The sequence below is a fragment of the Adiantum capillus-veneris genome, chromosome 18, assembly GCF_014529385.1.
Source record: "Adiantum capillus-veneris isolate H3 chromosome 18, ASM1452938v2, whole genome shotgun sequence".
Classification (NCBI taxonomy): Eukaryota; Viridiplantae; Streptophyta; class Polypodiopsida; order Polypodiales; family Pteridaceae; genus Adiantum; species Adiantum capillus-veneris.
In genome coordinates this window covers 150,085,362-150,099,664 of record NC_140948.1, presented here as the reverse complement: position 1 = coordinate 150,099,664, position 14,303 = coordinate 150,085,362, and the positions used below count along the sequence as shown (strand labels likewise).

The window sequence follows — 14,303 nt, the reverse complement described above, 5'->3', positions numbered from 1 at the left end:
TGATGCAAAAGGAGAGCTTGATTGTAGTAGATTGAAAAAATGAATTAAAAACAATATCATTTATTGGCAAATAGGTACATCAGGGCTACATACATTATTATATAGAGAGCCAATCAGTTTTTGACTACATCTCGAGGAAGTTTGGGTTATTGTGGAGTTATATCTTTACTCTTCAAAAATGTGTGAGGTCTTGGGAGGGCAAAGTAGGATACTTAAGTCAAGATGACTTTGCTATTATGTTCACATGTATCAGTTATGAAGCTTGTGTCACCCATCTCCACGTAAATGTTGTAGAGGGGTCATCTAAATCGTGTTGGGCCGTTGTGGAAGCAACAGATTATAGAATTTGCTCCGCAGAAAAAACTCCTCCCCTTTAGAGTTCACTGGTTTCTTCCAACCACACCATCCACCTGCCCATATAGTCTTGAGATCCTCACCCCCAGTATAATGAGGGTCTAAGATTAGAAAGGCACAATCCCCAGTTGTGTCATTGTAATCCACTCCCAACAGTGTGTATGCAAGAACGCCCCCGCCTGCAAATAGACTAAAACTCTTCAAAAATCCTCAACTAACCTCCTCTTCATTACAACAAAAAAAACCTTAAAACGTACCAATCATGACTGGAGTGCCTTGCGTCTCAAAATGAAGTGCCAATTCTCTACATTTCTCTGGAAGTTCTGCTCCTGATCGGACGTTCAAAATCTTGCTGCTTGCCTGCAGGTGTTTCACCCTGTTAAGGCATGTTTGACTCGATCCGGGTGCAAATGCATCACAAAAACACACACCAAAAAGAAGAACCAATTTGCATGGCAATTACTGGCAACCGAACAAAATAACAAACAAAAGCTCATACATTGTGTCTCCCCACACACACAACAGTTCCCCCCCTTTCCTTCAGAGGATGCTCCATTTGGGAGATTGTGGATCTGGATATTGCACTCTGCTAGCATTGGTCGACACAGGCCAACACAGTACTGTGCTGAAGGCTTGCAGTAGGTTTGTTGCTGAAACCGGCAAGTCAACTGACAAGGAGGTAAAACCATGCAGCGACATCACAAACTGACTCGAAACAGCAAACTTTGAATGAAAGAGAACACGGGAGACAAGACACACTGGGGCAGTGGGGTGGAGTTCCCAACTCAGATGCACTTGCCTCTTCCAGTTGGTGGTCATGCCACGTCACCACATTGTGACATGATCACCCCCCCACCCCCCCAACACACACACACACACAAAAAAGAGTAACCACCCTAGATTACACCTGCAAAACAGAAATAAAACCAATATTCAGAAGACACCGACTCCATGCAGACATGCCATTGACCATCACACACAAGACAATACAATTACTAAGCGTGCACTAGCAAATATCCTATTCCACACTAGATTTCGGACAACAATCACCAATCACAATCACATGTTAGTCCTTTCGTCCTCACATCTAGGCCTCGCTGACCTCTAATAGATGTCTTAATGTAATATATTCATCATTATCACCCCATTGGTGATCAGAGATAAAATGCCGCAGACATTCTACGTCAAATCTGGAAGAGTAAACATCTTTGTTGTAACAATCTCTTTGACATCAAACCATAACATATGTACATACACTTAGCAGTCGCTAGGCAAAGTACCATCAGCTCAGTACCCCCAAAATGTCAAAGACAATGGTTGACTCTATTCCCAATCTGCGTTGAATTGTGGAGTGGCTCCCCTATTGTACAACAGACATTACACCAGAATCAATGGATGAATTTACTTGCACATAGGAGATGTCCTTGCCAATCCAAAAACCTCACGGGCATTTTCAGGTCTCCGTTCCTCATTGCCTCTATGCCCAAAGAAGGGAGGATTATGGCACTTCGTCTTGCAAAACCCTTCCTCACAATAACTTGGCCTTACGCATCAAGTGATCATCATCAAGAGAATATCTCGAAACTGGCTCCCCACTTTGTACTGTGTCAAGAATCACATCACTCTTTCTCCAACCACATTCTTCTCGCCCTCAAGCTAGACAATCTGAAAATGAAATGTGACAAAATAATTGCCCATCTCATTTGCTTGTCGGACAACTGTGGTTTAGACCAGAAATATTGAAGGCTACTCTGTGTGCACTCTTGCCCCCTTCCTCTTTCTGTTCTATGTGGAGGCGATGAGCAGGTTTTTGGTGTCGCAGCAGGTTGGTCTACGGGGCTTAGCACTCCCTATTCGGGGAGATGAGCTACTGGACGCTGAGTTTGCCAACGACTCAGCCTTGTACTTAGATGGCCAGGAGGCCAACCTTCACAGGTGTGAGCAAGCTCTGGAGACCTTTTGTTGTGCATCGAGCGCACTGATCAACTGGAGAAAGACAGTGGCTTTCTCGGTTGGTAGTGCTCCTATGCCCGATTGGATGCCAGGAGAGGGTTTTAGGTGGATTCCCCCAGGGACTGCAATTCGGTACTCGGACTGTCAGGTTGGTTTGGACTTGTCTCCCGAGCAGCAGATTGCTCCCCTCCTCCTGTCTATCAGAGGAAGTTGTTACACTGGAGCTCAGCACCACTTTCTTTGGCTAGCAGAGTAGTAGTGGCCAACCAGGTGTTGTTGGCGACTATGTGGTACATCACTTTTTGCTGGATCTTCTCAAGTTCTTGTATCAGCCAGGTATAGAGGCTGATCAGGAACTTCCTTTGGTCAGGACGTGACACTCTGATAGCCCGAGCCAAAGTGGCTTGGCAAGTCATCACTCTGCCTTGTTCACAGGGAGGGCTTCGGATCATTGACCCAGCACAGCAGAGCAGAGCCCTTCTTGGGAAGTTCATAGTCAAAGGACTTCTTCCAGGTGAGGAGCCCTGGAAGGAGTTCTTGCTACAGCGGCTTCGTGCTAGGGTGCCTCAGGCTGGAGGCCCTTGGCGACCTTCGACCAGATGGATCTTCACAAAGATGCGCAGAGTTGGTTTGAGCAAGAGACTGGAGGACTGCTTCGCTGTGAGTTTGCTTCGATCTTGGGAGCTCTTGCGGCGAGGCCTGGAGTAGAGACAGCCTACTTGCACGGAGGAGCGCCTACGGCAGCCCCTTGTCTGAAACCCCATGGTTAGCACTCAGAGAGGCCACTTGGTTGGTAGTCGGCCTCATGTTTCCTGGGGTCCCATGGCAGCGGGTCCAACGCGCTCTTTAGGTCACTGTTTAGAGTTCACAGGCTTGTCAAAGGAGGTGCAGGGTCTCCAGCTACAAGACATGAGAGGGGTGCAGAGCATGTGCCAGGACATCTCAGAGGCAGTTCCAGCTGAGTGGCTCACGCCTCTCGAGCCAGTAGCACCCAGGTGGATGGGAGCCTTCACACGACTGGAGGTTCTCATCTCAGTCAGGGACTGCTCAGAGACTGTTCCATCTCTTTTCTTCGAGCTTCAGGGTGGGGGACGCTTACAGCGAGTTGCAATAGAGGCCCCGCAGGTGGCAGAGTGCTGTTTTCAGAGGATCCGAGTAGTGGGCATCTGTGGGAGAACTTGTGTCATTGATCCTGACCCAGCACCTCTTGAGACTGGACACTGGAGGCTGTGGGCTTGGGAGTGTTGTCCACTGGCACGAGTACAGTGGGATCCTGGTGAGTGACTCTGGAGGGACCCCTTCTCTTCTGCAGACCACCCAAGTGTCCCGTTCTTTCAGTACACTGTTCGACTGGGACGTCATATACTAGCAGCACAGAGAGGGGCCGCCCTGCTGCAGCACCTCATTGGCAGGAGGAGGGTCTCACAACTGAGTTCTTGGCAGCCTTCTGGGAGAGGTTGTGGGACTACACACAGCCGAGGCGAGTCACCTTGTTTCAGGGCTGGTCGCACACAGAGCTACAGCAGTTGGGAGCTAGCTAGTGTATAGTGGTCTCTCGGCCGCATGTGCAGCTTGTGACCATCTTGTGGAGAGTCAACGTCACTGTCTTTGGGACTGTCCTTCGGTACAGCAGGTATGGCTTCGAGTTCTCCGGCTGATGCTTGCTCTCTCCACGGCTCGACAGTACACTCGGGGAGCAACGGCTTGGTCCACCCTCACGGGCCTGGCACTTCAGTTTGAGCTATCTTCCACCAACAGGATGATAGTGATGCAGGAGGGGCGACCTACACTCCAGCCTGCCAGAGAGCTTACTCCACAAGAGTGGTGCAGTGAGAGAGAGGAGTGTTGGGAGCTCATCAGTGGCCTAACCCGCTGATTCATCTGGCGGGCCCGTTGCTTTCGCATCTTTGAGGCTCGCCCTATGCCACCAGCAGAGACTGTTCGCGATTTTTGGCTAGAGCTGATCCACACTCTCAGAGGACAGCTCGAGGGAAGGCAGCTATGACTGCATGCGGGAGTGCAGAGAGGCTTTCCTTCGACTCTGGCGTCCTGGGCCTTTCTACACCATGGTCTAGGGTGTACTCCGATGGCACTACCGACCACCTGTGGGGCTTTTCCCTCCCCCCATTTCTTGATTTAGCCCCATTGTACATATGCTGGTTTTTTCATTGGGAGAGTCTCCCACCATGGTTGTTGTAGCCCTCTCTTGAAGAGGTGGTTGTAGCCCTATGGCCAGTTTCAATAACTAATAGAAGGATCTTCTTCACGGAAAAAAAAAGACTTGTAATGTTTGGGTCTCCAACTTTACAAGTCTTCAAACTCATAGTAGAAGTGATAAAATGAGGAAAATGACCCCACCATTGCGTCCAGAACATCGAAAAACAACAACATAGGGCTTTAAATCACCCTAATCCAAGCTATAGAGCTCAAGTTATGACCGTGGAAAAAGTGTTATAAAGTGGTTGTCGCGCCACAACGCAAAAAAGAGGGGGTGTCCCCCCCCCCCCACTTCTTCTTCTTCCAAATCTCTTTTTCACATTGTGGCAAGATAAATTTTGGGGCTCCTCTAGGGCTTAGATTGGGGGTGATTTAAGCCTTTTGTTAATGTTTTTTTGATGTTCCAGACGCACAATTGGGTCATTTTCCTCATTAGAGGACTTCTATTGTGATTTGGAAGCGTATTAAGTTGGAAACCTATAAATTTGCTAGTGTTCCAACTAATCCATGTCAACCTATAAATTATATTTGCAACAACGATTTTTGACTGATTCAAGATGTTGTTTGCACATTCTAAACATATTAAATAATAGGTAACTTATGACTCAAGAAGAGTGGCAGTGGTGATCGGGGGGGAGTGATCGTTCCTCCCCCCCTCGCATTGTGGCATGACCACCACTCTATGTTACTTTAGCCCTGATCATAACTTGAGCTCTAGGGCTAGGGAGCAAGTATGTTGGGTTCTTTTTTCACAATCTCAACAGGCTACAAACATAAAGCAACAGGTGGGTAGCAAGCAATTGGATTGCAAAAACTGTTTGTAACATTAAAAGACAATAGCACGTGGAGATTTTAGTACAAACACAATATATTAGAAAGAGAAATGCACATTTATTTCCATATATGAGCCAATGGGCTAATCCAAACACATTAGTTTTCAAATATGAGCTAATATGCTAATATTTCAATTTATTAGAAAGGCAAAGGTTTGGAAACTTTGAAACGTCATTTTCAATCCTCAAATTGACGTTTTCGGTAACCTAGCCAACGGTGAAATTGAAATAAAGAAAAAGCCTTTGAAAGATGCGAGATCCAAGAAAGAGTCAAACTAACCTACACTTTCCAAAAAGCTGCACCGCAAATTACTATCGTTGTAAATAGAAAAGTAGTTTCTTTCACTATTGGCAAAGTAAAGATTCGCACAAATCAATATTCAGACTTTTGGAGTCTTTTCATACTGTTTTTTGAGAAGGAAGAAAATAAGATAAAAATGAAAAAGTTTTGAACCTCCTTACGGTAACTCGCCTCTCATTGGTCCAACGACATCTTCTCTCTAGAGCTAAAAGGCTCGATTTTGAGTCCAAACTTTTCCTAATGTCCTCCATGGCCGAGGCCGAGGAGTCAGAGCTCGATGATGAGGCATGAGAGGATGTGCATGACATTTTTGCCCACTACTACTACTTCGGAGGCTACTCAGGATAGTGACTCTTGAGACTTAAGGACTTCCATACCTTTTTGTATGGCCCCCTTTGTAGCATAGTCACAAGGGACGCATTATGGGGAACGGGGGACGGGACTCAAATGGATTTTTAGTGTAAAAAAGAGGGCGGGACGGCAAGTGGGGCCGGAAAAGTGGGGACGGGAAGCCCGAAAAAGGGCGTCCCCTGTTACTATGCTTTGTAGTCTCCTTTTTAGTATATGCCACCTTTGTATTGCAGTACATTAGACTTTAGTATACTCTTTTGGGCCTTCGCACTCTAGACTTCTCTAGTCTCTTGAGTCTTATCTTTTTTGTAGCACCTTGGCACGCCTTGTTAGCCAAAATTAATGGAGAACTAAATTTTGCTCAATGTTATGGCTCAAGTCTTGTCTCTTAACTTCTACTCTTGTAGTGAGCTTTAATCTATAATTGCATGTGAATGAGCATTGTGTCTGTTGTGTATGATCGCGCATCACAGCACAGCACAATCAAGTGATAGCAAGGTTAATTGGTCTTCAAATCGAGTTTTTTCTGAGTACAAGAACCTAAGGACTCTAATACTACTTGCATTCAATCATGTAAGGCTAAAAATTACATTATTTGGATGTTTTTATTGCCTTGCGTTCCATGTCGTTCCTGTTTTGGGCCCATCATCCATTCCCCCGTTCAGTGAAATCCGTCGTCCTTCTTGTTCCGCGTTCCGGGTGACTCTGGTTTCTAGCCCCAGCTTTCTTTTGAGCTTGTGCTCTCGTAACCACTTGAACTGGTATGACATTTTCATTTTTTGAGCTACTAGGTAGCTGAACAATCCCTAATACATTTGTCGTGATTTTCCTGATTTGGTTTGGTTTTTTCGGGCAATCGGGGATCAAGTGAGTGATGCCACACTCAAGACAATAGGCATTTACTTTAGTGATCTCCGTATGCGGACATTTTTTGACCAAGTGGTTGTCACGACTTTTGTGACAATCTGTCTCTGAGACATAGCACAACTACAAACAAAACTATCAAGCCATGGAACGTAGATGACATGACTAGTGCATGGATGCCACAAGAGGTTGTAAATCTCTCAAAAAGACACTCAATCCCTTCCCACTTGAATGCAACACACTTGTTGATAAAACAACAAAAGCTATTTGTTGTACGGACAAAGTAAATCATTATCTGAAAATCAAAAGCCCAAATAAAGCAAAGGCTCTTTCTCTCTCTTGCTTGTGAAAATAAAGCAAGTCCCAAAAAGCTGTCCTTTTTAAAATAAAGCAGAAGACTTTTAAAGCAAAGAGGCTTTCTATATTAAAATAAAGCGCTCTCTCTCTCTCTCTGCTTTTATCCATCGTAGAATAAAGCAAAAGCCTAGCTGCTTTTTTTCCGTGAAACGCGGGGATCCGTACAGCTCTCCACGTGGCAGTCTTTCCGCGTTTTATACTGCAGCCAACCAGTCAGCATTTCAAGGTTAGGGTTTCAGCAAAATTAGGGTTTTTGATTTTAGGGTTAGGGTTTCCTACAGCCACATCATCACTTTGTGACATACCCCCCTCTTGAAAGCATTGTAATCGCCCTCGATTACACCTGCAAAACAGAGAGAGGCCATAAACTGTTTTAGCAGACACTGACTGTTAGTACCAACGCACTAGGAACACACATCTAGTACATGTACCAATCGACAGTCACATCACACGATATCACAGGACATCACTCGACATCACAGGACATCACATGACATTAAACATTCATTCGGATCTTAGAGCATGATTTATCGGTAATATAGCTAGCAATCAGATCTAGATCCAGTCGGGAACTCATAGATGTCCGATTGACTAACCCCTATTGCAACCATGTCTATTCGAGATCACTTAGACCAAAATGTTGTAGTCATTTCGTCTATCAGTTGCTACAAATAAAAACAAGTCAAGAACAAATCAGTTTCATATTCCGGAATTCCATTTCATGGTGATCTATACGCACTCACTGATGTAAAAACAGAAAATTTCAAAGTAATGGAAGATTTTTCAGCAGCAGCATTTTTGAAGTGAACAAGTTTCGGAAAAGTTAACTCTCATCTCTTGATTTACATACAATGTCTTCTCACACTCGCAAGGGTTCTTCTTCAGCAAGGTCCACAACCATTGTACAAAATGATCCAAAATCTCGTAAGTATGGAGATAGTAACACAACCACTCCACCAACGACATCGGAAGCCATGATTACGGCACACTTGGCATCGTTGCAAGAGACCGTAAACAAGCAAGGTGAAAATTTACGTGCACTTGCAATGGAGAATGGCCCGCTAAGGATTCTTGTTGTTGAGAATGAGCATGTCCAGAGGACACTTGAGATGCAAACAGCACATTGGATGCAGTGTAAAGAGGAGGTCAAAGAATGTAAATGCTCTCGTGGACTTGAATGCTTTGAAGGAGCGCATGAGCAAAGTGGAATATGACCATGTATTGAAAGAGGAGAAATTTGACACCATGAGCCGTGATGTATGCAAAATGAAAAATGTATGCACAAACAAGTCTTGGGTTGATGTATGTAGTAGCAATGTGGCTCCTAATTCCTCTCTCATGCAAGCTATGACCTAAACAAAGAATGTTGAGACTATGGATGTAGAGGAGTTGAAGAAACCGAAGCGACATTCCAGGAACATAGAGACACCTCCTTCTCTTGCCATTGTTATTAAAGATTACTTCAAAACCTGCTTTGGCATGTCAGGAGTTATGGTTTATAGGGCACATACAGTGCGTACGCAAGGAGCTCCTCGCTCTGGAGAATTGTATGCACCATGCCAGATGAGACCAAACGAAAGATTATCCTTGATAATAGTTGGATCTATTTGAGAGATACAAAATGTTTTGTATGTGAATATCACACTATTAAGCAACAAAACGTGTATCGCAAGGCATATGAGGATAAAAATAAGAAAAACAAAGAGATCTCTCATGAAGAAAACATGCCCAAGGAGGAGATAAGTCCCTCAAGCAAATAGGAATGCGCAACCTATGAGGCCGAGTTACAATTGAAATTATGCTTTTGGAATTGGCATGGATACCCAGGGAATACGAGGGTGGGCAAAGATAAACTAGCAAGCAAAGCCGATGTTGTACTTCTTGTTGAAACTTGGGAACATGAAGCACAAAGGATTAACAAGTTCGAGGATAACAATGTACATTCATTGATGTGGTCAAAGAATTTCAAGCGACAAAGAGGGCAAGGAAGGGTAGTATGTAAGATTAAGCAAGGACTGGAAGACTTTATCAATTGTAAAAGATGACAAGCACAAAAGTTATGTATGGCTGAACATTATGACACCAAAAGAGCATCTATTTTTGTAGCCGGTTGCTATATTCCTCATCATGATTCCCTCTTTTATGCTTGCATGGATAGAGGTCATCCATTTGTTGATTTAGGAGTGCTTGAGCCTATCCCCTTGTCAACGATACGCACTATCGCAACCATTTAGCTTAGCTCCCACTACCGTCGATGCGAGACACGGCGTTAGAGCAATGGAGAAGAGTCAAAATGATTGTGCACATTATGTTCAATGAAAGTACTGAGTACCACACGCTACTAGAGTGTTCACCTTTTGGTCACATCCAAACTTGCTTTCCTCACATTTTTAGCCATGAGCACTTAGCCCTACACACTTCTCTCTGCCGGTCACAATGTGGGCTCTCCATTGCGACTCTCATCACTGCAATTCTCCAGCATCGAGAATCACTTATCAGCCCCATACATACTACATCACATGTAACTTTGGTCCCAAATGTCATATTTAACATCTAAGGACGATAATAAAATCTCTCTCTCTCTCTCTCTCTCTCTCTCTCTCTCTCTCTCAACTTGGATGCATGCTCCCCTGAGGCTGCTTGCATTTAGGGGAAGGGGGGGAGGGGGGGGGGGGGGGGGGGGGGCGGGGCTTACACGGGTGGAGATTACTAGAATGATTCGCCACGATCTCACCCAGTAGACACCAGGAGGACATGGATAGAGCTGATGCAGGAATTGGCCACAAAAATGACTTTCTATAGAGAGCATATTCTCCAACTCACGCAGGATGGGTTTGTGATTCGATCCAGCTATATGGATACACATCTCTCTCATGGGTTACGGTGTGCCATTGGTCAAACACGGACATCCTCACACCAACTTGAGATCGAGACTCGTAGGTTCAAAGGGATACCAGCACCTAGCAGGATATGCTGCCAATGCCACAGAGAGCCAGAAACGGAGATGCATTATATATGTCAGGGCACAGTGTATTATGAGATACGGGGTCGCTCTCACTGTCTATTCAAAGAAGGCTTCAAACCTTTCTCCAAAGTCATGAGCTATCAAGACCAGAGGTCTTATTACCCATTTCTTCACATCGAACACCGGACAGATAGAGAAGTAGCCACCACTGCAAAGCTCAACTCATACTCAAACCCGCAGTACTCTCATTGACCGAGCATTGGAGCTAGGGAGATTGAGACGTCCACGACTCAGAAGAGGAGCTTCACAGCATCGGCGGAGACTACAACAGAGGATTCGAGTAATACCTCTTTTTGTACCCAAACATGGTACTGAATTCACAAGTTTGTAATGGATTGGTCTCATAGGTCATTTTGGCCTTTTGAAGACGTTAATATATCATTTCATTTCAGCACCCCCATGTTTCTACAACATGGCCACTAAACAGAAGACCTTTGCACACCCCCTGGCATCGAGCCCCCCACTTGTCCGACCCCCCATCAAATTCGAGTGGTCATGGGAAGCATACTTCATGGGAGAGATAAAGAAATTACAACACGAGGTAGCACACCTCAAGATGGATCCATCAACCAAAGAAGCAAGGATAGTCAATCTTGAAGCTCAACTACACGCTAAACAAGAGATTCAAGAAACAACGCCGAAGCAATAGACCCAAGAGAAAAACACAACATGAAAGGACTCTCCCAAAGGTAAAATCTGAGATCTATAGAACCAGAGAATTGGCCAAAGTCAAAGAAGCAAGGAACAAAAGGGAAATGGGCAGTTTATAGAGAAGGAAAAGCTATCATTAGAGATCTCAAGAGTCCACCACCCTTCTCAAAGACATGGACTTGACACTTGTAGCATCTAGAACCTTAAGCACATGGTGATTTTTATACCATTGTAATATTTATCTCTCATTAGTCATGAGAGTTTTAAGGTTAGGGTGCACATGCACTTTTTTCTTTTCTCATACCCAAAGTGGATTGTAGCCAAAGATGTATCCGATTTGTCCCATAGGTCAACTTCGGCCTCCAGTGGACATTTATAATCCCTCCTCTCTCTCTCTCTCTCTCTCTCTCTCTCTCTCTCTCTCTCTCTCTCTCTCTCTCACATTGGCTACCAACACCCCATGGCCACATGAATGACACTGTGAACCTGCGAATTTCCAGAAGCGGCCTCTCTGTCAGGTCCTCACCTACACGCACCATGGGACCCAAACCAATACAGCAAACAACCCCCCCGAAACCGGACATCATGGAAGGGAATACGCCACCATGCTCATTACGAGACATATGGAGACTCATCTCCTCGATGCACACCACCATCATGAAGCACAGTGATGAAATCAAAGACCTAGCTCTAAAAAACCAAGAATTGGAACACAAGCTCCAAATGCAAGACCTACGAGTCCGTCAGCAAGAGAGAAGATGCAGGAGCTCCAGGGTGCTCTTGATAAGCACATAGCTACAATGCAAGACACGCTAGCCACACATGATGAAAAGAAAAGATTGCGCAAATGGATGCATCTGAAAATGTGGGCTCTTGGAAAGATGCATTGACACACACACCAATGCCTCAGACTTCCTCAATGAACAGAGACATGTATGCTAATGAGGATGACAAAGAATACACCGAACAAGAGAAAAGAAAAATGAACATCGTGATACGGGGCATCCCCGAATTCGACAACGAGAAGGTCATTACCTTGAACACCGACATCACGGAAATGATCTCCGCTAACTTCGGAATGCATGATGTGGTGGTATATGGTGCACATCGAGTAGGCAAAAAGAAACCAGAAGCAAATCGGGCAATCGTATGCACACTTCTGGATGCAAGAGGGCTATTATCCTCGAAAACGCCCGCATCTACTTAAAGGATAGCGCACTATACATCAGTGAAGATAGAACGCCGAACCAACAAAAGACCAGACGTGAAGCATACGAAGCTTGCATGAACAAAAAAATAGCCCAAGCGGACACGAAAGGGAAAGCAAAAGAGGAAACAAAATGACAATGCGAGACCCATGGGTTCACGGAACTACACGTGACAAGTTGGAATTGCAGAGGCTTCCTGTGGCATAGAGGAGAAGGATTAACGGAAGTCCTACCACAAGCCGACATTCTCTTTCTATTGGAAACATGGGAACACGATGCATGTAGACTACCACATATTGAAGGATATGTCACACACTCCCTACGGATGCCATGTACAAAAATGAGGGGACAAGGAGGAGTCGCGGTGATATACCGAGAGGAACTCAGAAAAATGATCACAATTTGAAGACAGATGCTCATAACCGGTACATATGGATCAAGTTTGACACAAAACCTAAACCTATGTTCATTGCCGGGTGCTACATCCCCTATAGAGAGTCACCATTCTATGGTTCCTTCAATGTAGAGAAGAATTACGCTTTTGAGGATCTGTATGCCGATATCCATGCCTATGCACAAGAAGGGATGATTATGCTTATTGGGGACATGAATGCTCGCATAGCACATGCACAAATGCAAATGGTGGATCTCATGACACCTCTAATGCTTGAACATAATGAGATACTAGATCCCACATGGGAGAGATGTTCGAAAGATCTCATTACAAACCCGCAAGGTATTGCATTGCTCAGTATGATGACATCCTTACAACTAATCGCCGTCAATGGAACAAGTAAGTTTGAAAAATCGGGAGAATGCACATGCTACACGGCCAACAAAGACATGAGTGTTATTGATTATGTATTGATTGCATATGAGGCATCCCATATTGTAAGTAATTTTACAATTGGGAAGAGGTCACCCAATTCGGACCACACCCCAATCCATGTATGGCTACAAGTTCCCACTCAAAAAGCACAAAAACAGCCCCATGCCCGATCATGGACATACAAAATGCAAGTGGACAAGAAAAGAATGTATGCAGAACATCTAGACAATGCACTTGCTCATGTACCCCTGCCATCACACATTGAACAAACATGGCCAATTTTCAAACAAGCTCTATGTGACGCCGTGGAACAAACAATGGGAAAAACACATCGGCGAGGAAATCATGTTAAAGGGCTACCGCATAACCCATGGTTTGATGAAGAGTGCAAGTATGTAAAAAAACAATTGCGGGCACTGACAACGACGAACACGGAATGGGAAACTCTATCAAAAGACTACACAAATCTCAAGAGGCGGAAAAGACGAAACTATGAGCTACGCACGGAGACACAAGCCATAGCCCACTTCAAGAAAAATCCCAAAAAGGAATGGCTGAAAATGAAAGGACGGAGACATGACATTATGGGGGACATAAGCTCAGATGACATGTACATGTATGTGGAACAACTATATGTGCATAATAATGCGGAAGAAATGCCACACATGCAAACCGATCTCCATGCCCAAGACCACTTTGATTCCGAAACGGTTAAAAAAGGCATACAGAAACTTGCAAATGGCAAAGCTCCGGACATACTACACTTGAACTCAAAAATGCTTAAATGGTCAGGTATGAGAGCCAGAGAGTGGATACATAGAATGCTAAACCAAGCCGTTGTTCAAGGGCTACCCGAGGATTGGCAAAAGAACTGGATCAAAGCACTTTACAAAAAAGGGGATGTAAATCAGCCTACCAACTACCGTACCATTATGGTAGGATCTTGCATGGCAAAGCTTTTGGGAAGCATCTTAGAACAAAGCATAAGCACATGGGCAGAGACAAATGGAAAACGAGCAAAAGAACAAGCAGGTTTTCGACCAAAACATAGCACCATTGACCACCTTGTTTCACTCTGGGTATTAATGGAAGAGTGTAGCGCGGATAATGTGTCGTGCTCTCTACAGTGGGTGGTCCTCAATGCAATGTGCGTGACAATCTCACTCAAACAGACTGAACAGAAAGGAAATAATAGACATCAACAGAGCTCACAAAGACACAACAGCAGACCAGAACATATGACTCGACTATCTCAAAGATTGATACAGACTCTGGCATGGCAACACACTCAGCTCTAGCTCAGGACTCACAGGTACAACGGGGGTGTCGAGGCTCAGATGTGCAGGGATGGTGAAGCAGT

General features: G+C 44.8%; 1 protein-coding gene across 1 annotated transcript in view; it reads right to left on the bottom strand.

The window, feature by feature from the left end:
• The window catches only part of LOC147436633 (Peptidase C78, ubiquitin fold modifier-specific peptidase 1/ 2), a 169,980-nt gene continuing 155,677 nt past the window's right edge, over positions 1-14,303 (bottom strand). Inside the window, exons 12-13 of the mRNA XM_086489473.1 lie at positions 612-714; positions 1-533 (exon numbers count right to left, since the gene is read on the bottom strand). Coding sequence (XP_086345599.1) covers positions 304-533; positions 612-714 — 333 coding nt within the window. The 3' untranslated portion in view covers positions 1-303. The remainder of the gene's footprint in view (positions 534-611; positions 715-14,303) is intronic.